The 27884-nt window shown below is 44.3% G+C and overlaps 1 protein-coding gene across 1 annotated transcript; it reads right to left on the bottom strand.

Moving 5' to 3' along the window:
• Positions 1-46: 46 nt before the first annotated feature.
• On the bottom strand, positions 47-27884 carry fam83hb (family with sequence similarity 83 member Hb). Its single transcript, XM_006635740.3, has 5 exons — positions 27319-27884; positions 10321-10826; positions 8328-8492; positions 7825-7949; positions 47-6720 (listed from the first exon to the last, which is right to left on the bottom strand). The coding sequence occupies exons 2-5, from the start codon at positions 10771-10773 to the stop codon at positions 3732-3734; spliced, it is 3732 nt and encodes a 1243-aa protein (XP_006635803.2). The 5' UTR covers positions 10774-10826; positions 27319-27884; the 3' UTR covers positions 47-3731.

The following is a 27884-nucleotide window of genomic DNA, read 5'->3' as shown; positions in this document are numbered from 1 at the left end:
TAGTCTAACACTTAGCAGTACTTCAAATAAAGTCACAAGGTAGAGGTTTGTTTTTAATAGGAATGTTTTATTCTAAACATGACACTTGTGTTCACCTTGGCAGCTCTGGCTTCAATTTTGCCCAGAGTTGGCTAAATCCCTACACCCATAGTCTTAATATCACACATTTATTTTTACTTCTACAGTATTTACAATTTTATTCAAACAAAAACCACTGCAAAGTTATTGCAGTTCATCGTTTTTAGAACAGTGCTTTTAGATACAACTCTCCCACTTACATTTAAACCATGGCATTTACAGAGTCATTGCGGTAAGAGAACATCATACATTAAAAATCAACCAGGAAATGCGGTATAAGTGTACAGTTCAGCCGTTTTTACTTGGTGAAGCAAGAATCAAGCTTAAAGGTTCTGATGCTGGTCTTTTCTCAGTATTCTTAACACAAAGCCTTGGCAAACTGGGTTCAGGTTGAAATTGTGTCAAGGTTCTTGAAAGGAAGTGACCAATTCCCTGCAATTTATGATGCCACTTAAAATGGTAAGGTGGTATTAATGTCTGAGGAATATAACAGTGTTTATGGTTTTATTGCTTAGTTGGACAGATCTAAAATAAATAAAATGAAAATAAGTCCAAATAAAATCTTTGCTTTCATAGAAACAGTTCAAGTTCACAGTTATTGAAACACCATTCGTTATTCCTTAATATGGTACCAAAGATGTGTCGTGCCCTCAACACCACTGAACTCCAATGGGAATTAAAAATGGTGTTGTGCAGATCATTTCCTTCCCGGTTTATTAATTAAAATGAACAGTAACTAAATATGGCACAAATACAGTATTATGGCTTGAGCTAACAACCTCAAATAGTCTATTTCCACTGGAATCAAATCTCCTAAAGGAAACATTTTCCGAGCTTTAGGGCAGTGGAGAACACCATTGAACCTTTAAGGCTACATGATCCTTTATTTATATCCTATGGTATCTTGAGTTTACATTATAACATTTGAGTAAACATTTAGTTGCTAACTGATAATCTAATGTGCAGCATTATGACTCCTCAGTACGGGTATGTATATCCCTGTTACATCACAATAACTTTTTAAATCACTATATTTGCTTTACTTTTTGGTTCTATAACAACTTTTTTCAAAGTTACTACAAGCAGATGCAGTGATTACTGATCAGGTACTTAAACACTGGTCCTTAAATTTAGCCAAACAACTGGGTTTAAAAAGGAATGGTAGTGCCTATATTACAGCACTATATTATAACACACATGCAATAGACTGTTAAAGAACGATGGTGGTGTTTCATCCCATTTTTACAGTTTGCATACAATAATTACAGTATAACATTCTGTAACGTAAAACAAAGCCATTAAAGGACATATAAGGAGGTATTTTATATGTAATTCTTATTATATATGATAACCCATATACAGAGTAAATGTTTATATGCAAACAAACAACCTGTTAAAACCATGGTTTATAAAATAGTAACACATTGATCTTCCTCTGCTGGGCTTTACAGCGTCTGAGGGACGCTGGTATTACTTTCTGGCAATTAGTTTGTACCAGGCATAGTAAAACATGAGAGCCATAGAAAGGAGTAACTCACAATAAGGCACAAGAGTTTTTTACATTATATACACAAAATAAAAAGACACAAAGTGGTATAGTAAGGCACATTAAAGATAAAACAAAGTATACAGTATATACTTTGTAGTTAGTCCCAGATGACATACAGTAATAAGCTTATCTTACAATAGTTAGTCCTAGACTACTTCTCTAAGTTTTTTTCAAATAGTTGATGAAACTGTGCAATTTAGGAAAATCTTTTGTGTCTAACAATCTAGAATAAGTTCCTAAAATGTGGCTAACTTTAGAAAAGGGAGCTGTATCACTTCAGGTTTTGCTGTATTTCAATAATAATTGATCAATAATATTCTTATCTTTTGGCATCTGTACAAATAGGTAGAGTGCAAGAAGAACAAATACCATGTAACAAATCGATATTAAGGTCTTTGGTTTAAAACGGAAAATGTTTCCAGAATCCCCATAAATCACCTGAACGGAGCTCCTTGGTTATAAACAGTAAAAGATATACAGCAAACATTTTGGATGAGACTTAATTAATTGCGTTAAAGTACCTAACAAAATAAAACGGGCAAAACAAAACAATATTCTGCAAGGATCTGATATTTGGCCACTGCTTACTACTAAATATGCATCTGAAATGCTGGAGGCAGACCGGAGCAACTGTGGCTCCTCCATTTTTCTTTATTCTGCAAACTCTCCAAAATCGTTTTAATGAATTTTCTGTTCACCATATTGTAGCTTTAATCCCAAGTTTGAAAGCAACTGGAAAAGATAGTTCTTTACTGATGATGCTGGAAGAAGTTTACAAAGGATGCTATATTTCATTACACATACAAGGGAAGTTATTTTATTTATTTTATGTGTAGCTAATCTGCCTCTTGAGATGAACAAGGCTGAATATAGTCAGGGAAGACAAGGTGGTGTTAAACGTGCAGTCCTGCAGGACAATAAACCTCCAATCAGCAGAGACAAAGCAGCTTGCATTTGTGAACCTCTGCAGAAGCCATCTGAAATCTGCTTGAGACCCCTGGCTCTGCTTGCTGTGTTAAGGGCTTGCTCCTTGCACATTAGCAAAAGTTGAATTCAAGACTACAATATTAACAGACACCTGAAATGCCTGAAACAGAGCCCACGTAAAGAAAATGCTACTTTTCTCCAGTTCGCAAAGGTGTGTGCCCTTTGTCACCTATCCTAAAGGATTTTTTTTCTTGATCACATTTTCTAAAAGTGGAACAAATATCACTCCACGTGCAGAATGAAGAGCAAGAATAAAAAGACAAGTTGGAAAACAAAGTTAAAATTAAAAAAAAAATCATTGCAAGAATAAATCGTGCTGATGATCCCTTTGGAAACGAGAAGAAGTTCAGTGGTATAAATATCTTTCTGGAATAAAATCGCATTCACATTCCACTGACAAACATTCTAATAAAGTACTTAGACAGACATGCTGGATGAATTCCAGTTTGGCCTTGATTTTCTTGTGCTGCCGAACCCAAATCCATATTTTTCCCACCCATAAAAGGGTAAAAAGCTTGCTCCCTTTTTCCCATCCACTTGATGCAACGATGTAGAATAGAATGACTGTGTCACAACTACTTTGTTTAAAATAGGGAATTATATAAAAAAGAGAAAACATCGCTTGTTCAGTGCTTGTACAGAGACTGCTGCAGTTTTCAGTCGGCCGCTTCAAGTCCAAGACGCCAGTTAGAAGCACCTTTTCTGCCATTCTTGTTACTCAGGGATCCAGTTAATAACATTGAAACAAATAGAAGGCGAAAATCCGAGTGGGCCAGTCTCAATTTAGACTCTAGAGTCCACCCTGCAGTTTTCCCTCAGAGATCTAAGGTCACAGTGCAAAGAGAGCAAAGCAGACAGCCCGTCATCATCATGTAGCAAAATACATGGATGTCACCCTGAAAGCAAATCCTAATGGCAGTCTCTTTAGCAGGGAGGTCTGACAATGTCATCATACTGACTGAATTCTTTGCTTTTTACAAAATTCAATGTAAACAATGTAAAAGTAACTTCATAAATTACTCTTTTCACTAGCATAATTTTTCCTCCCTTTAATGCTTCTGCCTTTCATCGGTATACCACAAGAGCTCCTGTTCTTGTGGGATTTTCGGCCCCAGCCCTATTTTTTGCTTTTGAAAAGCCCCAATTTCGGTTTCGCTTTGCCTGTGCTCCCGTCCTCCTCTGAGTCTGCAGTCTTGGTCCCCTCCTCCTTGTTTTTGTAGAACACCTCAAAGCGGCTGTAGACCTTCTTCTCCTTCCGCATGCTCTCCATCTTCTTGAGCAGGTTGTCCCTCTCCTCGGGGTTGGCCTGGGGCCGCTGGAACCGGTTCCTTATCTGGTACACTCCAACGGGACTGGAGGACTCCGCGCTGTCAGCGGCAGCCTGGCCGCTTTGCTCCTCCTTGGAATCATCCGTGCTGCTAGCGGCCTGCTTCTCCAGCCGGTTCTTCTGGCTGTTGGCCGAGATCTGCTCCAGGATGACTTTGGTGTCATCCCTGAGGTTGCTGCTGTAGAGCACATTGGAAGTGGACGTTTGGAAACGTGTCTGGCTGGTTTTAGGTGGAGCAGATGGTGGAGACTTATGGGGGGCTTTTTCCTCTTTGCTCTCTGTAGCTTTTACACTCTCGCCCAGGGTGGACGCGCCTGTGCTGTCCAATTCTGTGGAAGTCTTGACTGCTGGCTCCTCAGACACTTCTGGGACTGTCCTCATAGTCTGGCCTGCCGCCTTCTCCTCTGAGGTGGCGGACATCCCCTTCTTATCGCTCTTTTGTCCAAGAAGTCCCTTGAGCTTTTGAGTTTGCTTCTTGATGAAATCCAACGCTTTGGTGTCCTGCTTCCCTTCACCTCCATCCAGGATATTCAGGGAAGAATTGGACCCATGGATCTTGTTTAGCTTTTCCACTGACTCCCCTGTGTTCAGGCCCGAGATACTCAGACTACGTGCCTTCTTTAGCTCACTCTTCTGAGTGTCGGTAGCATCTGTTAGAATATCCTCAGAACATGACAAAATGCGAGGAACAGGTGTCTTGGAAGATTTTGAAGGATCTTTTCTGAAGAATTTGGGTGAAGGAAAGGGTTTGGGCGATTTAGACTGAGGTTCTTTATTCAAAACCTCAGCCACCGGTTTGACTTCTTGCGGTGCTGGAGGCTGGAGCTCCGGTAATTTGGCCTGGGGTTCTGGCGGGTCTATGGAGATCTCTGGAATTTTGATGACAGTTTCTGCTGATTTCAAAGAGAGGTCTGGCTTTTTGGTCACGGGTTCTGGACCCCTAGAGGCAAGATCTGCAGCCATTTTGGAAACCTTTCGTTTGGCAGCTAGTTCTTTAAAATACCTGAGCCTACTGTCTGGATCATTCATGTCAGTTGGGGGGATTGGGCTGAGTGATGGTTTAAGTTCCACTGGCAGGGTGATCTTTGGTGGATTCTCTGGTACAGGAACCTTTGGCATTTCTTCAACTGCAGCAACCTTTGGTGGCTCTTCTGCTTTAGCTGCTTCAGCTAGAGGAGGATCTTTTGTTTCTGTCTTTTGTCTGTCTCTGTCTTTGCCAGTCAAGTTAAATTCAAAAGGTTCCCTTGTGAGAGATCGCCTTTTCTCTAGGATCTGAGCAACAATAGAAGATGTCTTTAGGGCATCAGTCTCCTCCTCTTCTGTCTGGTTGTCCTTCTGGCTAAGTCCACTTTTTAGCATTAAGGAGCTGTGCTGCTCTAACTTAGAGGAACTAAAGATGAGTGAAGAGCGCAATCTGGAGCTCCTCTGAATCAAGGGGTTCATTCTACTGCGGAAGGACTCATGCTTAGTAATACTGATTTCTCTGGGTTCTCTGCTCTCTGTCTCTTCGGCTGCTGTGGCTAGTGATATTGTAGTATTTTTCGAGACCGCTGTCGTGGAGGTTGATTCTCCGGACTGGGGACCGTGTGAAGCTTCGGGCAGGAGCGGCTTGCCATATCGTGGGAGCTCAGTCTTGAAACTGGGTATCTTAGGGAACTCTCTTGTAGTAAACCTTGGTAATGAGGATTCTGGACCATGCAGTGGCCCTTCTGATGTTTGTGGGGGCTCATCAAAGGCATCAGACCCAATGGGCTGCTGCAGACCCTGCTCTGGGGGGTCCTCAATGCCGCTGAGATAGGAGTTGACCCTCCATTTCCGCAAGCCCTGCTTGACAGTCGGGTCCTGTGGCTGCCGGTCTAGGCTAGATTCATGGAACATGTGTTTCTGGTCAGGGGGGTGCAGTTGTGTGGGGGAGCTCTGACAGACGTACGGCTGACCTGTATTCTGTCTTCTTGTCAGTTGACCATAAGGACCCTCCCCAGGAGCCAACATGTTGCCAGAACCATGCTTAACCTCCTTAGAGGAGTTAGAAGACATGTAATCCAACATGGGGTTGTAGCTACCCATGCCCGGCGGTTCATGCTCACTCATTTCGTGGGGGTATCGAGGGTCATCAGAATACTCTTCCATGTGCTGGTACCCTCTGCTTCGAATTTTCTCATAGATGCCGTGTCCCGAACCTGGACCTCCCCCCCAATGGTAGGCCTGCTCCCTCTGGAACTGGCCGCTCTGAGTCTCCATCTCCTCCAGGTTGTTCATAACACGGTGCTTCATGAACTGCCGGGCAGACGAATAGTTCTCATGGGTGCCCTCTGCGTAGCTGTGCCTCTTATAAGCATTCATCTCCATCTTCATGGAGGTCATCAAAGACCTGCCCTGGTCCATGTACGACCTCTCCATCTCTAATGCCTGGGAATACTTCTTGCTGTAGTTTTGCATGGGGCCAAGCTCCTGGGGGTGGCGGAAAGAGTCTTCCCGCCTGAACGGCACCATGTCCCGGTCCAGGTCCATCCGATCGGAATATCCAGAACGCTCAGAGTGCCGGGAGCTCTCCACGTGCAGAAAGCCTCTTGGATTTCGGAATGATGGCACCCTGTTATTGCCATACTGGGAGGTGGAGTAACCACTGTCCCCTGAAATAGGCACCAGAGCCTTTTCCAGTACCAGTGGTTGGGACTGGGCATACAGGATTCTGAACTCCTCATCAAATGTGGTTACTAGCTCCCCCAGGAAGAGGTGGGCAATGCAGCGGTGAATTTTCTCAAACGACCACATGAAGCTGCAGAGAGCAAGAGAGAAGCGTATTTCAGTTTTTGACTGTCTTTAAGGTATCTGCTGACAATTAACTGGTTTTGTCTTTAACATTTTCTATTTGAGCATGTGAGTTTGCAATAAAAATACAGATTGGAAAAAGGTGTTGAAGGATCATTCGTAATCGAGCGACATTTGAAAACGTTTAAAAGGTGTGGATACTTTTGCGAAGCCATGTATATGCAGTAATGATGTGGAAAAAGATTGTGAAGATCTGTATACTTATTTGTGAATGTGTGTAAAATACAGATTCAATGTAATATTTTTCTCCTGTTGCAGTTTTCCATGAGCAGAGAAGCAGCTTATTTTTAGTAAGGACCTGAGCACCTGCTACTGGGTCTTCTGTACCCTAGACCACACACCAGACCACAGCAGGGCATGTGCACTCTCACACTGACAATTTAGTTGGTTATTGGCATCTCTATCTAGCAGGGATGTCTTTGGAAGACTGGAAATACTTGGAGTAAATAAGGTTTGATCATGTGGTTTAAAAAGACCCATTTCTTTCATTAACCACTAGATGTCATTATGAATTCAGCACACAAAATTAAAAAAACTCATAAGAAACAGCTATATATCTATTGTCTTGCAGGCTAGTTCTGTTTTACAGCTATGTGTATCAATTATGTTGCTAATGGCACCCGCAACCTCACTGTTTAATCTAGCAAGTACTGTTTTTTTAACCAGTGATTTTCAAAATTAATGGAGGATGTTAGAATTCCATTTCTCTTTTTCCTTTATACCACCCCATTCGGCCCTTTATGGTCTTAATTTTTAGAATAAATTAGTGCTGTATTGTTGGGATACTTGCTTTGATAAAAAAATACAGTTTGCATTGCCATACAACTAAATCTACAGGTAGCTGAAATCCCACCAAGCCAGGAACCCAGATTGACAGGTTCTTCTCGACAGTCCTGACAGTTTGAGACCCTTTCTGGCCAGTCAACAGGCTGCGTGTGACACCAAGTGCTGTCGGGTTTAACAGCGCCTCCCCTCTGGAGGTGAGGGTTTCGGAACCCTGACCGGATTTTAACAAACACACACACTGGTAAGTAAAAGCAGCCGTCCTCACCTGTAGTTCCCACTGAGCACAGCCCTGCAGTCCGCCAGCAGGAAGCGGTTCATCACCTGGCCCTTGAAGGACTTGCCAGTGCGGCAGAAATAAGTGGTGCCTGCCACTGTCCGCACCCGCATGGACTACAACACAGACACAGACACAGGCCCGTCAGCCTGGGCACCACTCCCCCTTCACACCAGACGCTCTACAACTCGCGAGACGGTAAATATCACTGAGCGTGCACTCGGAGCTGTTTCTACAGAGGTGCGTGACCCGAGACAACGGAGAGACCAACCTCGACGCTTCAAAACCTGACCTGTGCCAACAGAAAAATGCCGTCAGGGTGGCAGATCTGGTCCGTTCTCAAATCAATGTCTTGCATCAACAAAAAAATAGTTGTTTTTAATTTCCCTGCCCCGTTTCGGTTTAGAAAACGAAAATCGTTAACCCGCAGTGTCCACGTAGTACCAGGCCTGCGACTGGTTTCCCCTCCCCCGGGGGTTTCAGAAGGGACTCACGTGGATCATGTCCAGGTTGACCTTGCAGTTGGTCACCATGGATATGAAGTGGTGGGAGTTGAGCTCATCCAGCAGGATGTACACCGGTACCCTGCGCATAGCTGCATCCAGGAGATCGGCGAAGATGTCTACATCGGTGAACATGTCCATCACCACAGCGATGACCTGCGACAAGACAGCACAGCAGCCTTTCACTCAAGTACTCTGACCGTATCCACTTGGAACCACACTCTCACAGTATGTACAGATGCTCCCTGATTCCATAAATCCAATTTCACATCAAGCACTGCTTGTGTCCTCAGTACTGTTCTGTATTGCCTTATGTGCTTCTCTTTCCTCACATACACCTTGTCTGGAACAATCTCCTCTGTGTGTTCAGTCAGCCTTTTAATCATGGGTGCTGGCATTGTGAGAAAGTGCCATACAAATACTCTGCATAAGTACAGTTTTATTCTCAAAATACTATACAGCATATTGACTTTTTTGACAATTCTGTAATAATAATGACGATACTGATAAGAGTTTTGTATTCCAAGGAGCTAAATGTACTGGCAAAGAGCACTAGCTTATGCACGGTTTAAAATGTTTAAAAAAAATTGTGTTCTTAGAGCTGCCCTGCTCACTCGTTGAGGCCTCTACCCACAGCTCCAGCAGCAGGGGCACTAGCGTTGACGCAAAGCCTTTCACTGACTCAACTGAAGTCAGGCCTTCTTCCAACCCGGCCCCAGGCTGTGTCGGGCCTTGAGTACAAACAACACAGAGCTTCCCACTGAGGTACAAGACCAGACCCACATCGTTATAAAACCCATGGCAAGGTCATAAAAATATTTTATGAAAATATAAAAAATCTTATGTTTCTTCATACATGGTAGATTTATGAAGCACCAGTAGTATTCAAAATGGGTGTCATTCATTATGGATTGTACACAGAAAATTACACATTCAAACTCATCTAATTAAAGGATACCCGTTGGTATTAACTATTGTAAAGGAGAACTTTAGAAATAACGGCACAGAAAAATGATTTCGTTCAAAGTTTAATGTTTAATGACTAACCATCTGTTACTCTGAGCCCTATAAAAGAACATCCCTTATAACTGCAAGCTTCACAAATGTCACATCGTGCCTCTAAGTACTGCATTATTCTCCCCCCAATAGGGAATGAGAGCTGGGTTATGGCTATCGTGAGAAAGGTCACTTTTACTGTACTGATGTGTTGCAATTGGAATCCCCATCAGTAACGAATGGAACAAAAGGAACCACAGGCATGATTATGACTGGAGTCTAATTGTAATGCCCCTAAATGTAATGTCAAATGTAATTGTAGAAGTTAAATAATATAATTTAAACCTATATAATAAAACCTCCAGGGTATATCACTGCATAGGAAAATATTCAAATCCATCATTACCATTCAGGATGTCATGAAAGCACTTCACTTTAGCTCTCTTTTTCTCAGAGTGATTACAGAAGATCAGGCTGAAGATGCACTCAAGATATGCACTGCAATTACTCAATGTAAGACAGCATCCTTTGATCTGTGTCCGACCTATGACAGACTGTGACCTTTGAAAGACTATGACCACCTGTGACCCGAGACTGACCTACGACCACTTGTGACGACTGACCCGAGAGAGACTGGGAGCTTTGACAGATTGTGGCCACCTGTGTCCACCTATGACCTGTTACAGACTGTGACCACATGAGACTTGTGACTGATGTGTGACAGACTGTGATTACCTTTGACCTGTGCCCAACCTGTGAGATGACCTTTGGCAGACTGTGATTACCTGTGGCATGTGACCTTTGGTAGACATGTGATTACCCTTGACCTGTGACCTGTGACAGACGTGATTACCCTTGTCCTGTGACTGACCTGTGACCTGTGACCTGTGACCTGTGACCTGTGACCTGTGACATTCGTGTGATTACCCTTCACCTGTGACCTGTGCTCGGCTGCTCACACGGACGTCCTCACTCCCCGTCTGCTCACCTGCGTCGCCTCCTTGATGAGGCGGCGTGCCTGCTCCTTGATGCTGGGCATGCTGGGGTCGGAGGGGTTGACCAGCGTCGTGACCTCCGTGGAGCCGATGAAGCTGTGCAGGTGCGGCCAGCCCAGGTCCAGCCCCGGGGCCTCCAGGTCCGAGTGGACGGGCCAGTAGGTATCGGAGGAGCCGTCCGGATCTGCAAACCCGCTCTCCGTGTAGGAGAACTCCGGCTGGGTCGCCATGCGCGGCGCCAGCACCGTCCGCTTGATGTGCTCGATCTCCGGCTGCGCCAGGAAGTCCACCACATCCTGGCCGTGCAGGAACTCGTAGTAGCCCTCCACGTCATCCTCCACCAGCGCGTCGATGGCCAGCCGGTACTCCTCGCGGTAGTGGGGTGGCAGGTAGCTGGGGTCCATGGGGTTGTCCCCCAGGGAGGAGCTCTGGGAGCGGCGGGCCATGGCAGGGCAAGGCCAGAGGGGGCGGGGAGCAGGGAGGGGGGAGGAGACTCAGCCTGCGGGACAGGAGGGATGGAGGAGCAGCGTGAGGACACAGAGCAGGTACGTCTCCCCGCATTTCAGAAATCGCACAACAGAGGAACACCAGGACGTGCCCCGGTGCTAGAAAACAATAGTATGGAAAAAGAATTGTCAACGTTTTTCAATTCAGTTCAAGCTTTCTGATCCTCCGTGGGAAATGTATTTTACAGCAGGGATCAACAAAACAATACCACAAAAACAGACAAACATCACCAACAAAGGAACAAGTAATAGGTTTATTCCATGCTGAAAAAAAGAAGAAAGAGAACACAACGTTTTGGCCGTGGAGCCTTCTTCAGGTGTGAGAATGACTTCTTCAGGTTTTTTTCAGCATGGTATAAACCTATTACTTGTTCCTTTGCAGCCTACGCATGCTGACGCAGCTACCCACCCGAACTATCACCAACAAAGTTTAGAACATCTTACAGGAGATAAGGGGGTTAATTTTACATTGAGAATGAGTTGCAGAGGAGGTGAAAGATTTTCTGAGTCTATTTCCATTACTCCTGGGGACACAGGGGCGTCTCCCAGATGGGAGTAATGTACATTTACAGTGGAGGGGGGTGTGCCACACACTCCAGAGGGCTCTTGGCCTTCTTTAGAAGCCTCTTGCTTGTAGAGAGCAGTGATTTCGCTTTTTATATTTCTAAGGAAAACTAATTTAAGAAAATACTTGTTTTCCCCATCAAATGCCTACTTTGTGCAGTGTGGTCTTTTGAACAGGCAGAGCATGAGGCTGCCACAACAACCAAAATCCTCAGCGACTGACGTGGTGATTCTTCCTGGTGCTTTTCTAGGCTTTTTTTTTGGCCTTTTAAAACTCCGGAATCTCCCCAAGTCACATTCCTCCCTTTTTATTGGCTAGTACCTCCAAAATTGTTTCTATATGCCTGGGCTTCATAGCAAAATGTCTGTGCGTCCCAAACAGTTCTTTTCCCCCTCTTTTGTCTGGATTTATGCAAGACTGCCCAGCCTTCTGTAATTGACCAAAACAACACCAGCACCTATTGGGGTCCGCATGGAATAACCGAGTTCATTCCTTGCCACGTCTCCTTCCTGCAAACCACTTTCAGATGACAACGCAGACAGCTGAACCAGAGCACTGACAACAGCCTTCAAGGACAAAGTCTGCACAACAATTCCCTCAGCAAACGTCCACTAGTGCATTTTTATATGAACACAATTCCCCCTAACTATGATATGGCATGTCATTAGCTCCACAGAGGTCCCCCAGACAGAAGCAGGAAGATGCACTGTTTTTCCCCGCCTCTGCCTCCGCAGTGAAGATGACCAGCCGGGTGCTGGGGTTCGGCGAGGCCTTGCTCCAGCCGGGCCGTCCTCTCCTGAGCTGGGCTGCGCTCGGACGAGGAGCTGGGGCGCCCGTCTCCAGTCCCGCTCACCGCAGGATGGGGGCTCCCTGCTAAAACCACAAAAGGCCCACCGAAAGACGGGGAGCGTTTTGTAAAGGAAAAATAAGTCTGTCCGGAGAAGAGTCACTGCTGCAGCTCTCGAGTGCCTGCGCAGCTTTGAGCCCATCGAGGAAAAGGATTCGAACACAAAGACCAGATGAAAGGTGCTCCACACAATATTTTCCTCATACAGATGAGTGTCATTTCAACCTGTGTCTGTTTATCATGTGTTGAAAATCTATTTCCCACAAAATAGCTCATAATAAGGGAACAAATTCTTAACTAGCAAGTTGAGGCCGCTCAAAGTTCTGTTTGAGGAGTAGCTGGAAATAACGAACCCTAGCAAACATTTATATGAAACCTGAGTACAGACAAAAGGGCTGCTCACACTGTCCTCTTTACTGTTTTTCACCCCCTGCATTATCCTCCTGGCCTGCGTGTTCTACTGAACCAGATCTGGCCCTAAGGTAGTGGAGATGCTAGCTGCACTTACAGTGCCTTGCGAAAGTATTCGGCCCCCTTGAACTTTTCAACCTTATGCCACATTTCAGGCTTCAAACATAAAGATATAAATTTTTTATTTTATGTGAAGTATCACCAACAAGTGGGACACAATTGTGAAGTGGAACGAAATCTATTGGATTTTTGAAACTTTTTTAACTAATAAAAAAATGAAAAGTGGGGCGTGCAAAATTATTCGGCCCCTTTACTTTCAGTGCAGCAAACTCACTCCAGAAGTTCAGCGAGGATCTCTGAATGATCCAATGTTGTCCTAAATGACTGATGGTGATAAATAGAATCCACCTGTGTGTAATCAAGTCTCTGTATAAATGCACCTGCTCTGTGATAGTCTCAAGGTTCTGTTGAAAGCGCAGAGAGCATCATGAAGACCAAGGAACACACCAGGCAGGTCCGTAATACTGTTGTGGAGAAGTTTAAAGCCGGATTTGGATACAAATGGTCTGGTCTTCTTCAAACACTGCTTCCCAACGGATCTCACAGAGAGCAGATATATATCCAGACTGGAACCACATATAAGCAGCAGATAAACATTACCTCCGACACCCTTCACAGATGGCACACTCAGACACTAATCTCTTCAGATCTAACCATGGTATAAGAAATGCAATATCTACTTGCACCACCGCCACGTGTACATCCTACAGAATTACATGCAAATAACAGTAAATGTCATACGGGTGTTTTATGTAACACACTATATGTTTTATAGCACACAGGCTTGGTGCTGTTGCCGTCGCCACTTAAAGAAACAAAATGACTCTGGTCAAATATCCTGCTTCTCTGCATTAGCCCTTTGTGCTTCTCTGTGACATACAGATTTGAATCATTGTTCATTTACAAATAAGTCTCTTTCTCAACACCTCTACACTTTACACACGGATTAAGTTCTGCACTACAGCCTGCCGTACAGACAACTGTTCTGGATGTGACTGCAATGACCTAGGCTCTCACCCTTTTGCAAAACGTATTCCCGCAAGCTGCGGGACGCTCTGTGAGGTTGTACAATAAGTGATTTTTCTCCTGACAGTTGAGCAAAAAGAAATCAAATGGAATTTTTAACAGGTGGGTCAGGGAAGCCCTCCGGAACTCCTTGTGGGCACCAGTCTCTGCGGGCTTGTATTACAGCTCAGCTCTCAATGACCCTGCCAGATGAACAACTGGCCAGCCTGGAACAGGTAACAGGTTTCCTGAGCTCTCGAGGCGCCGCAGGTTTCAAAACACCTACTGTATATACACCCTTAAAAAACTGATCTTTTATTTAACCAGCTAAATCAACTGCAAAGAAATGCTCCTTTGCAATGATGACCTGGAGGCCATTCCCATGACTATATTCAGGGAATTTGCTCAAGTGAAGTGAATGAAGTATCCTCTTCATCAGCTTCCAACCTGGGATTCGAACCTGTGACCACCAGGGCTGGCAGTCCAGAGCCCTACCTGCTGCACCATACTCCTACCCTATGGACAGCTTTTTTTTTCACAGGTGGACAAAGCTGCAAGAGCTTCAAGCACTCAGCACGAACAAATGTAAAAAATGCCATTCAAGGTTACCTACATAAACTGTGAAAAACAGATCTCCATGGGTTCCTTATTCGTCCGTGAGATTGAGCTGACCTCCAAATGGAAAATAAGGGAATGGATGTGTTTTCGGGGTTCAGTTGTCATTATGCCACATGCCTTCAACCTTGCGACTATGCTAATTATGAACAAGGAGCTTTTCACTCTGTTTTACCACACTGTCTTCTTAAGCAGATACTACTGGTTACACTTATTCCAGGGCCCATTTAACTGGCATTTCTGTGGTTTACCAACTAGAGGTTATTTTACTGACTGGAGAACCAGAGGACACAAGTAGAAACTATGCCCATTTAAAATGGAGAACAGGAAGCACTTCTGTACACAAAGAGTTGTGGGAGTGTGGAACAAGTTCGATTAGATCCTTGGATTAATGAATGTGGTAATTGTTGGAATTGTTGTGGTCTAGACCAAGGAATCATAGTCCTTTTCCCCGATGCCCACACACCTGTTTGTATTTTGTTCCAGCCCGGCTCTCGGTTACAAAACACAATTGGTAACTGACTTCATAAAAAATGTATTTGAATGGTTTGACTCTGTGGCGGTTGCCTTTATCGATTACATTTCATCATAAAATTCCAAATCTTTGAGTGGACATAAAGTCACGTTTCAATTGAGCCACTTGTTGAGGCTTCAATTAAGTAATGAAACTCTGCTGGACTGAAAACCTGCAAGTGCCTGGGCGTCTAGGTTTGGGAAGCCCAGCCACAGAGAACTGAAAACAACAACCTTCAAACACCTCCGAAATCAGGGGAGAGTAATCCCAGACCTGTCTCTGCAGGCTTTCTAGGTCTCTTCAAAGCAGCACCCCAGAGTTGGAAGAAGCTGTGAAATGTGTCCCAGTAATGAGCAGATCGAGCTTTTTAAGAGCCAAATTGTAAAATGAGAAGGAATGAAAACCTGTACTGACACAGGCTGTCTGGGATCAAGACTGCAATGAGGAATGCATTTCGGGGATAGTCACAATGTGCTCTTAATGTAAGGCAGAGAAGGGTAAAAAGGCAGAGGTTTAGGCTATCTTGCGAGAAAGGTGTCTAAAGCACAAGGAAACTCCATCTCAGGTTTTCGCTCTGTCCCGGAACACAGCTTTGGGTGTGTTTCTGTCTCCAAATGACTCTTCCAATGGGTGTGTGACTAAAGATAATTGCAAGAAACGCAAAGACTCCACGATGGCACAATTCAAAGCACAAAAGATTTAATTAAAATATCATCTACATAACCCAACTTAAATTCCCAGAAATCAGCTGAGGAAAAAAACACCTTGGCTCATTAACAGTTTTAGCTCATTCTTTTGCCTGGAGATGAAGTCGATAATCAGAAGAGAACAACTGTTTTTTTTATAGGTCTCTTTAAATCACCAAAACCTTGTGAAGTGAATTTGTAAATTGGTCCAGTGAAACTACTAATAAGCCGAATTGCATAGTTCCAAACTACATAGTGACAAACTAAACAACACAGTTTGCAAACTCATTAGAGGTTTCTAGTAGTTTGTCTAACTAACTTTTGTTTCAAAATTCACCACAATCCTTTGTGTAAAGAAGTGCTTCCTGAAGACACTACACAGCACCAGGAGCAGAATATCTGTTTTGTGTTTTTAAGTGATTGTAATCAGAGCAATCCCAATTGATAATCTCTTAAACTGGAATCACCAGCTGTTAAACAAAGCAGATCATTGTTATAACCCTTGTTCCTGGGTGGGTGTAACACTTTACTACCCAACATGCACTTGTCAGAAAGGTTAGCTATTCTACACAGAGCAAGGCAACAGAGAGGGGAGATGCAGCTTTTGTACAGCTAGTCCTTGGATAAACTTTCCACCTCGAGTCCACCCAACACTAGCTCTGTCTAGCTTTACTTCAGAAAGTGACACAGCTACACTGCAGCACAGCAAGGGCTGCAGATAGCTCTGTGCTCATCAAAACTCAGACCCTGACAAAGCCATCACACATACAGGTCTCCCAAGTGGATTAGACTTCTCTGGAGAGCAGGCTGAGCTCTGTGATCAAGTTACTAGCCTACTGCGACTGGGATTCCCCAATTGGCAGTGCACAGTTGCCACTAAGGGGAGGGCAAAGGGTTAGTGAAGGGTTTCGCTGCTCTTGGAGACACAGCCTCCTGGATGCGACACAATCACAATCGAGCTTCCTCTTTTCAGCCTCCAGTGTGGGGCTGTGTAACCTGTGACGTCTTAAAAAACAAGTGGGGCGAAGGTGGAGGGACTGGAGGCATCTGCTGCCTCTTCCTTATCCTCTCCTGGTCATGTGGTCATGGGGTTGATGCTGAGAGCCAAGACATGAAACACAATCTGCTTTTCTAAACCAGGTGGATCTATCAAATTAGTTATACATTTAGAATAGCCCATTAAATAAACTAGCAAATGGATTTCCTTTTTCCCCCCCAAGTGTAAGAAAAATACATCTCTGGTTCTGTAGCATATTGCTCCCACACAGTCTGGTCCTCGACTTTATTCATTCTTCTTTACTCCAAGAGTCCAGACACACAGTCAGCTAAGATGAAGGCATCCGGATATTTACAACTCAAATTGTGATTGTAAACATTGCTTAACTACAGCCACTGCTTTATGGAAAGGCTGTGGGTTCAAAACTACATAAAAGTACAAATGTAGTCTTTGAAACAGATAGTGTATTTTAATAGTAAAGCAACGATAGTAATGATCACAGCAGATCACAATTTTAATGTATTCCTCTGAAGTGAATGGAATCCTCTAGCAACTCAGCTAAGCCTCTGACTTTGACAAACTGGAAAATAAACACACATACTCCAGACTGGAAGATAAACCCACAAACTTTTGTGCTTGAGAGGCCAGGTGCATAACTTAATGCCAGTAATTTTTTTCTCTCCAAAACAAGAGGACAGGAAATGTTTTTGATGACCTGCATTTCTGTGAATCCCCAGTATGCGTTTTAAATAGTTTCATAGACACAGGTAAAAAGATACAGCAGATAAAACACAGTGCCCTGCAGCTGGAGGAAAGTGGAAATATTCCCTGGTGTTTTATCATGTCAGGACAGTCAAACTTGCTGATCTGATCAGAAGATCTTGATTTCACTGATTAAACTCCTGTTGAACGGGTAAATTCTGCAAACTAATCAAACTAATTGCAATCTCAAAGGGACAAATTCCAAGAATATTGAGTAACGCACACCTAAAAATTCCTATATGCTATAATATTTACACTCGTGGTATTTAGCATAGCTCTGATATGTGCTTTTAAAAAGCAGAGGTATCAGGAAGTGTAAATACTGTCAATGAGGTACGATTAGAAGTGTCCCGAGCCAAACAAACTCCGATTGCTCCAGTCAGTCCTAAAAGCCCACTGTTAACCAAGATCTTCTGTTAAATCTTTCAGTCACAAGTTACAGTAAATGCACTAGGTCCCATCTCATTTAATGACAAACCATGTGTATATATACACTTGATTGGAGTGAATCTTCCAAATCAGAACCTGACTGCTCAGGCTGAAAACTCATCTGTGTGAGAGAAGTGACGTGTCAGCAAAACCTACAAAGAAAACTCAGAAGCTAAAATAAACTGGTAAGTATTCGCACCAAGAGTCAATTTGTGGTGGAAACACTTAGGTCGGCAATTCCATCTTTCTGGACAAATCTCCAAACGCCTTGCACAGGGGGATGGTGCAATATCCCCCCCTTCTTGTAAACAGGACCCTGCATTGCTGCCCTTCCTACTCCGGTTATGAAGCTCTGTAGGTATTTTTACAGCATGTATCTTTCCATCTCAGTACCTTTCGAATAGAAAGTTCTAAAACACGCTGCAGGAAACATTCCCGATCTGGGGATTTCCCAAGTTGGCAGGAAGCCTCAGTGCTGTTCCTTTAATTGTCCTCACTTGTCGTCTTTCAAAAACCCTTGCATGTATCAGGGACCCTGAATCTCAGTGCTGTGACTGTGGGGTAAAGAGCACTCTGAACAGACAAGCCGGGCAGGCCTGAATCCTGGCACTGCACAGCTGTGTTTTCCTTGTATACATCACTATGGAAACATTCAAATCCGTCTCCACTGTGAAAGCCTCTTGCAAAGTGCCAGCCATTGGGCAATCAGATCCCTATCGCCCGCAATCCACATCAGGCTGCCCGCGTGTGCATCCCTGTTTGTCATTCCACGAGCACTAGGGTGTGTGTATGAGTCTGTGTGAATTGCCAAGGTGCGTGTTTATTTGTACACACTGCGCAGTTCTAAAACACAGGCCTGTTGATTCAGCATTATGAGTCACTCTGTGTACGGACTCACAATGACCTTCTGAAACAATGTGCTTGCCTACAGCTGTCTGCCTGGGGTATACAGGGCTATTTCTTTGGTATAAAAAAAAACAGCAGGTACATGACTAGCTCGACATGGCATCAACAAGTTCATGATACGCCAATATTATAGCTATAAATCTCAGCAGATCTGACAACTCTTTTAGAGCCAGACTACAGACCTTCATTGTAGCCATGATTCACACCCATGATTCTGTATCCTGAAGGCAAGCAGGAATCTACCTGACTAGATAAAGACAGGATGTCAGCTTTCACTGCTTTAAACTAATCTGAAACTGGCTGAAACACCACAGAAAGCTTTGGGTCTTTACCAGTAGGGAACCAATATTGGATCTGAATTGAGGAGCTTCTTCACAAAAGTCAGGCTCATTTTTCATCTCAAGGTGAGCACTCTTGCTTGGTACTGTGTAATAATCAGACCAGTGTTGTGGCAAAGCACCAGGGAGGTTCTAATTTAGAACACTTGGATGCCCGGTGTACGAAAACTGACATTAAGATGTTAGTTCAAACACACTACCTCATATGGTATCAACAAAATTTTAAAACACAGTCCACATACTGCATTTATATACCTCAGATTATATTAACTCAAGCACGTCTTTTTCTTCCACAGTCTAAAGGTCTGCTGGGAAACAGGATGCAAGATGTAAAATTCTTATTCTTACAAACCATCGAATGTCCAGGGGTGAAAGCTGTTGAACACAGGTTTTAATTCCCCCACGCACAGAACCCACGTTAAAGTAGCACAGCTTTACAGAAGTCCACCAGGAACCTATCATTAAATCTAAAAGATTAAATCTTAAAGCTATCATTATTTCTGGGACATTAGTGCATATTTTCCCTGTACTATGCAAGAGCTCTGAACTGGGTCATTTGAAAAACATTTTCTGAATATGACATGAGGGGCTGGTTTCATGGCGGGGCTGGTCATGAGCTAGTCTCATGATTGGCTGTTCTCGAAGACTATAATTTATATTAGGCAGTCCAAGAATAGTGCTAATAAGGGTCTGTGAAACCACAGTACTTTTTAGTAATAGCTGCTTTCATATATGAGTCTCCTATGACCAGTTGTTAAGTGTTACTAAATATACTGGTTGGGTTCATATTAAAGGTGGCGATGTTGTTCCCAGGGTGCCATCCAGACCCAGATGTCATCACACTGGTCAAAATATTGCTAACTCCCAGCTTACCCAACTCATAAGAGTCACCCAATCTCAGTCACTGACTTTAATCACCTGGTGAAAACCAATGCAACATGGAGTTCCAACCTGCACACCAATGCCCTCATTACCAGCTGCACTGAAGGTGCGTCCTGCTACAGGAATGGACTGAGGCTGAGCTGGGCTGTACAATCATAGAGAATTCGTGCCACTTGTCAAATCCATTCTCCTCAGCCCAACACCAGACAGATACAGCACTATGCTGACCAGTTAGAGTACCAGAATGGATTTCCAGCATTTTAAAAAAAACAACAAATATAGCATATATAAATATTTATACATTCGGGTCACAAATGTTTCAGCAGCTCTTCACCAGTGCTGGCGTGAGAAACCGTAGGCAAGGTGGTGGACTGGCCTCCCAGATTACTCGTGCTTCTCAGGATCAAACACTGAGCTAGCTCAGCAGACTGAGCTCCCTTCTGAGACACAGCAGAACAATTTGACTAGCACTAAATGAAGCTAAATGACACAAAGCTAAATAACATACTTTAACAGTTGATCTCCTTTACCAATAACCGAGCCATCTTCCAGCTTCATTCAATCAACGTTTCCCTTCGGCCCCCCGTGGTCTTGGGCCGGCGATCCCTGCATCCCGCGAATTCCCCGAGAAAGAAACCTTTGTCCACTGATGCTGGATGCCACCCGCCACCCACAATAAGGACAGTTCCTGCATAGCCCACTCCTGCCACGTCAAGAGTGTCCCGCAGTCCTGACGCTGTGCACTGCCCTCCCTGCAGCAGGAGAGACAGACTCTCTCAGCCTCTGTCCCTCTGGAGGAAGCAACTGGCCACTCAGTAGCAACGGTTGTATGGAGACACTCAAGACACCAGAGTCTCGAGTCTCTAGTCTCCCGACTCTGGAGTCTAGAGAGTAAACACTGCTCTCAGGTACCAAGAAGTAGACACATGGGGACCCTGCCAGATCAGGGTCTGTTTACTTGGAAATGAACCTATTCACACCAACCACAAAGGAAGCAGGAAAATCCTAGTCCGCAAAAATGTCACGAAATAACATCCCCATTCTTCTTCCTTCAGCCCAAGAGGTCTCTTCTCCCAGCACATACTGCACCTTTGCCATTGAGATTTCAACTTCACTTCAGTCCTGTCAGTCACACACGGTACTGCTGATCCCCCCTGACACAGCCCTGGCTCCTGTTAGAAAGAGCGGCTTTGGGACTCAGTCCTGTTATCTCTACCTCTCCTGCTTCTTACTCTTTCCTGAGATTCTGCTACAAATAATCACTGGGTTTATTTTTCTTTCAAGGAAAAAGTGCCAGTGAGTAAATGTCAAATCGAACAAAAATCTGCAACGTTTTTTTTTTTTAAGTGTGGGGATGTGCGATGTTAAAATCAGACACTGGAAGTCAAGCTAATAAACACTTCACATTTATAAAATACCAGGTCTTATGTTTCCAAAGGCTCTAACCATCAGGGAGGAAAACCCAAAACAACAAATAAAAGAACACATTTGTATTGCAAGGGTGAGCAACCATTCGACTTGTCTGAAAGGGGACATCTTTCCGCAGCTCTGTGTGGAGTTGTGTGGAAATGTCGCCTCGTCTAACCGGCTAGATATTTAACTGAACTAGCCCTCGTAGCTTTAAACAGAAAGATGAAGAAATAAAATTAAAAGACAAAAACATTAACCTGCATGGCCTTCAAAAGTTCCAACTTCCAATAGAGGCAGCAAATTTCCAGACTGCGCTTAGTCAGCACAAAGCTTCTTAATACCCTTTACTCAGAGTGCGGGTTACAGGGCCTGTTTCAGTGAGCTACCACATTCCTAGACACGCTAGACACCTGAGTCTCTAGTCTCCAAACTCAGGAGTCTAGAGAGTAAACACTGCTCTCAGGTACTAAGAAGTAGACACATGGGGACCCTGGCAGATCAGGGTCTATTTTCACATCAACCACAAAGGAAGCAGGAAATCCTAATCCGCAGAAATGTCACGAAATAACATCCCCATTCTTCTTCCTTCAGCCCAAGAGGTCGCTTCTCCCAGCACATACTGCACCTTTGCCATTAATATTTCAACTTCAAATTCCAATTTCTACACTTCAGTCCTGTCAGTCAGACAGGACATTTCAGTTTCAATGCTTCTCACTGTAGTTTCCTAGACTTACATAGATATATAAATGTTCTAATCTGAAAGCCTCTCCTCACTGTGGGAGATGTGCAGTCGGGGGTTAGGAGGTACAGGCAGGGTCTTGTTCCCCCTCTCCCACCAGGACTCATCATGCCTGGACGTCCGCTGCAGCACTCCAAGCTGACAAACTGCTGAATCACTGACACCGACAAGACCGGGCGCCTTAGGAATGAGAGAAAACAAACCAAGGAAGAGGCAAGAGAGGGAGTCTCATCGGAGTTCGGCGCTTCTTGTCTCGCAAAATAACTGGACGAGGCAACGGTCTCTTGATCTGCCCTCTGGGGTGGCGCCAGAGACAGCCTGTTCCTCAATACCACTCTCTACCTGGATGCAGACAGACTGCAGCAGGAGCTCTGGGTCTGCACTGAAAGATCTGTCTTCAGAGGGTGCAGGGCAGCTTCGCAAGGCCAGGACAGTCCCGAGCGCTGAAGTGGGAACCCTTTGTTTCACTGTTCCCCTCCACCCTGACGTACCCGGTGTCTGTGCAGCGACTGTTGAGGTACAAACGCAGGGTCGCTACTGGGAGAGCCCCGCCTGTCTCACTTGCTACCTGCAGGGGATCACGAATCAATCAGGACCCGAAGAGTCAAAACCTGAACAAAAAACGTATTTTGCCTTCGTTTTACCCATGAAACGGAGCGCACCCTGACCCTGCACTAATCCAGGTTTGAGCAAAACTTTTTAAATCCAGGTTTCAAACCAAAGTGTGAAAGCTGTACTTAATATCCACCATCTTGAATATATTAACCAGAAGAACAGGTACTAGAGGTTTACCCATTTCTCTTGTAGAATACCACCATTATCCTTCCAGGCCACAAAGAGAGAAAAACTCACAACAAAACTACAGTGAAACTTTACAGTGATGGACCCAAAATATAAACTGCATTAACTTTTTTCAGCTATATCTAGAAGGCTTCCTTCTTCAGCTGGTAGAATCCTTACTTCTTTTCTCACTACTCACACCCCTAACCATGTAGAAAAGCAGCTACCAATCACCGAGACCACAAACTCGGTTCCGCCACTTGCCTACAAAACAACACACTTGTCACCCTCAAATCGCAGGTCACCAAGTCCTTCTGATTCTCTTCACCTCTGACCCCACTGCACCTGGAGAGACAGAGCTGTCAACACATCCCACCAATGACACTTGGGGCCCAGTCTTCCACTGCAGCCAAAGTCTGGGCGAACAGCTCAGACGATCTGCAAACAGATCTTGATCTTCCAGACTTCCAAGATCAGCAGCAGGGATCTGCTGCTTTTCCTTCAGCAGCTCTCGGATAATCAGCACGCCTGGGCTTTTAAATGGAATTTTTATTCTGAACTCCTCCTACTATCCGCTTGGGTACTATTCCAGAAAGGAGACGCTCAGTCTTTGTAGGTGCAGGACAGACAATCGCCTGCCTGGGGCCGGATCACGCTGGCCTGTTTCGCTGCGAGAGAAACACTCTGCGGTTTCCTCACTCCCCCGTGTGCGGTTGCGGGTTTCATGGTTGCAAGCAGAGCCGCAAAGGTGGCAGGTGGCAGCTGGGTTCTCCATAAATGATAAAACAATGCTGGTTATCGAACCCTGGTCTCCTTGGGGAAATATCTCACTGCCATCACAAAAGGGTCAGACCCTTCAGGGCTCTTCTTTTCTCAAATCAACTGGCACACCTCTCACACAGCCTGACGTGCAGCACTAACAATCCATTTTCCCCCTGGGCTCCTGCGACAATATGCTAACTTTCATAGACATGCAGTGAAATATTTAATTTAATCAAGGTTCAGTGGAGCTCTCAGCAAATACAATTTGCCTCAATGTAACAGCTACTTTTAATTTGAGCCAAATTAGTTAACACTGTACTGTATGTATAGATTTAACCACATCCAAGTGGATTAAAAGTGCAGGGGTGTTGTTTTTTTTGGGGGGGGGGGGCTGAAGATGAACCCAGTTTTTATTTCTCTCCTTCAAACCAGTTCCCATTGTGCAAATGGAAAAACAGGAATTGGAATTGGAAATTAGTTCAGAAGAAGGAACTGGAAAAACTGGCAACCCTGTCTTTTTGCAATAATGTTCGTGGTTGAGATATACATACTGCACACATTTAACACATAGCTAAGATCCTATTCCTTCCTACTAGGAAGTGAGCGCCGTCTCCCACTGTCCAGGATAATTCCCCTGGGTCATCTGTCCCCTGACTCTTCGCTGCAGGCACAACAGGCACCAACACACACCAGCAGATCAGGGACAGACAAAAACCTCAAACAGTCCCTAGGCGAACCGTTCCTCTGACACATGCAGACACAGGCAAGTGCAAAGAACTTCCATCTTGCAACTTCCAACTGAAGGGCACCAGCCATTCCCCTCAAGCACTCGAGTACTGGCCGACTCAGCAAGAAGTCACTACCCCTTCTAACTGCTGCTGCCCTTCAGAATAAAGACACGCCCCAACAAATCACTTTCTGTGTCCAGGAATCCAAGAACCCGGAAAGCAATTCACTGGCAAGAGCTAATGCACGTATTATCCCTGTGTATTTGGAACTGGGTTATCCCAAATACATGACCTAATTAAAATAACAAATCCAATCGGGGAAAAATAAAAACTTGATTCAGACCAGCCAGGAGGCTGCTGGATGAAAGCAGAGGTTTACCTCTTATTTCTTCATTTCAACGCAAGCACCGATGAATCACGCAAATTCAAATTCCTGCAGCAAATCTTCCATTTCATTTCATTGTTTACCCTGGGAGGAGGTCTAAAATGACAATTTGAATAACTAAGGCACAAAACAAAGCACGTGTACCCAAAATGTGGATGGACGCACACTTCCACAAAACAGTTCAGCCATGAGCAGCCGCACGCCCTGCTCATGAACTCTTCCCCCACTCAGTGAAAAGCTGGTTAAAATACAACAACTGAAACACAGAGAAAACCCCGGATTTAAAGCCTTGAAGTCACACAACCGAGTATTGTGCTGTCTACGATGCAGCAGAATGAAACAAAGAATCCTAGAGGACATTAAGAGCAGATAAGTAAACAATAATAAACCTAAGGGTAGGATTCATGCAGCAACAGTTTAATAGTAAATGCTGCTGTGGGGACTCGTGCACTTCGAGAAAACCCCTCTTCTTCCTGCTTGCAGTACTTTGATCGATGTTTATCTCACTGCATGCAGACAGAATTGTTTCCAAAAGTGGCAAACTGTACGCTCGAGAGCTTGGGTCCAGAATGAGCTCAGTATATATTCAAATTCATGTTTACACTGAAGCTGGAGACAACCTTGGTTAGGGGCACAGAGGAGACGCCTCTTACAAATCTCAAAAGATATCAGGCGACGCAACATACTGTACAGTAGCAATACAGCAAGGCCCACGTTTAAAGAGGCTCTCTACAGATCCTCTAACATACAGGCTGTTTTTATTTCAAAAATCCCCATAAAATTACAATGGGCTTTCCAGAACATAGCTTAAATGAAAACAAAAATCTATTTCGCTTTTCCATGGCTATATGAACTCTCAGATTTGCACTTAATTTCAGTTTTAGGTCAGGCCAGGCCTGCATTCAGGACGTTTGACTTGGGAGTGAAACATCTTGAACCATGTTTTTATCCACTCTTATGTTTTACATATCTGGGTTACCAAATCCAAAGAAACTACAGACATTAATTTGTGATTGCTTCGCATGTGTCTGAGCATACACTCTTACCATTTAAAAAAGGGAAAAGGCCTGAAAAGATTTGCTTTCTAGGTGTCCTTATCCAGAATGAAAAATTCCATTGCTGCTTCTTGCTGTGCTATTTCTCACACCTCTAGAGTGATCTTTTCTGGTGAAATATTAAAACGATGCACAAGGAAGTAAAGGCCTCACTTCGTACTTACAGGACAGCATTCATATAGATACTTTATTGATCCCGTGAGGGAAATTGCAGAATATACTGATACTGACTATATACTGATAGTATCAGGAGAAATGGAACATTTTATTCAAATTTTTCCTTGAAATCAATTTTACACTACTGTATTTTTACAGACTAGAATGAATACAGTACGAGTCCTTAACATAACATTGCGAAGCAAAGCACAAACAGCATTCAATCTATTAATATACTTTGTAACATGAAGCAAGATATTTCCTTATCTTTTCATCATATTTGAAAAATTTAAACATCCTGTTAGAACAGGGAAAGCTTTTTGATCATTTTTGCTGTATATATTTGTTCACTGGGAATTGTAATATGTACCAAAAACAATTACAGACCCATCGAACACAGCTAGACAGTTAACACCTATTATCAAGTTTTATTATTACAATTCAAGTCTTTAATCACACCTCAGTCAACATCACGATTTCCCCCAGAAAAGGCCAAATCTGGATTTGATTCCCAAAAGATTTTTAGGTCCTAATTTGTCAAACTAAACAGCCTAATATAACCCATGGTTCAACTACAGGATAAACATAATGTGTTACCACTCTGAAAGGCATTTCTTCATTTAAGGCACAATATTTGAGGGTAGGTGATGGGGGGAATAAATAATTCCTTGGCTGAGATGTGAACTTGTGCCCAATCTCGATGATACTCCTCTGGGAGACCTTACACGGTTTGACGTCGCGTCGGTAGGATCCTGCAAGCGCCCGGGGAAGGCGCGAGCGCCATGGCGAGTCCACACTCCGCGGCCCGCGGGGCTGGGCGCACAGGTATGAGGTAACAGGCAGCGTCCCCTGTACACCCTCACCTTGTACAGTCTAAAAATCTCCAGGGCCGATAATACCATTAGCGAAAAGTGAACTCTGCACACCTAGCGACCCTCCCAGCGGCTCCTAACCACCCTCATTTAAGTGTTACTGCAAAGTATCTATATAGACTGCCAGGAGCGTAGTTCGCACGTTGAGAAAAATGTCAGGAGACTGCTAACTCCCGAAGTTATCCTAAGGTTTTCTTTCTTTCACTGATAGAATACCCCACAATTCCATGTATGAAATATGAAAACACCTTATAAATGACCAAATAGGGATGGCTGTTTATAAAGCACCTCTCACAGTTGACAAGGCAATCTTTGAACAATCGTCTCATCGCACCTGAGGAAACTTCTACACTACACACTAAACTAGGTGTTACGGAACACGCAGCCAACCCATCGAAAATCTGCCTTATCCCATTTCAGAATTCATGAAGTTACTGAACAAGTTATAACAGAGCAAGACTTTTAAGACAAGCCTTTTAACATAGGGATCGATGTCTTTCGTCCTTACTCTTCATCTGTAGTTTTGTCCAGTCCGAAAGCACACACAAAAAAATCCCATTGCGAAGTTGGTTCACTCTCACCTTTCCAGGTATGTTCCTCTTGCTTTTCCTTCTGTATGAATTTCTCTGTTATTTTCCTGTTCTTCTTTCCTTTTCGTCCTTACCCTTTACTCTCCCTTGGTCGGCTGTGCCGAGCTACATTCCTAATTCCGACTGAGACTCCACCCACGCAGTTGAGCTGCGAGTCGGAGACAAACTCCGGCAGAACCTGTTTGCGTTTCTGCTGTCCGCCCAGAGTGCACTGTGGAAAGCGAGAGCGCCCGGAGATAAGGCACTGCGGCCTGGCTGCCGGGGATTCCTCGGGCAACCCCTCCCCGCCGACTGCAGCTCTCATTTCCAAGGCGAGCCGGAGTGCTACACATCAGCTGTTACAGTAAAAGCAAGTTTTGTGGGGGGAAAGGTGACGCAGTGCATATATTTCACAAAGTGACCACCACAACCACAGTGGTGCTCAAGACCGCTCGTACTGTCACTGTGGCAGGCCATGTTCCAGCTGTTTCTTCACTTTTTCATTGCGGCACTGGATTCGCAATTTGTACCGGATTCACGATGAAAAATCTCGTTCCACAGCAGCCAGGGCAAGTCTC

Source organism: Lepisosteus oculatus, chromosome 10, assembly GCF_040954835.1.
Source record: "Lepisosteus oculatus isolate fLepOcu1 chromosome 10, fLepOcu1.hap2, whole genome shotgun sequence".
NCBI classification, from domain to species: domain Eukaryota; kingdom Metazoa; phylum Chordata; class Actinopteri; order Semionotiformes; family Lepisosteidae; genus Lepisosteus; species Lepisosteus oculatus.
The sequence above is the reverse complement of the archived record's forward strand: the minus strand, read 5'-3'. Positions and strand labels throughout refer to the sequence as shown.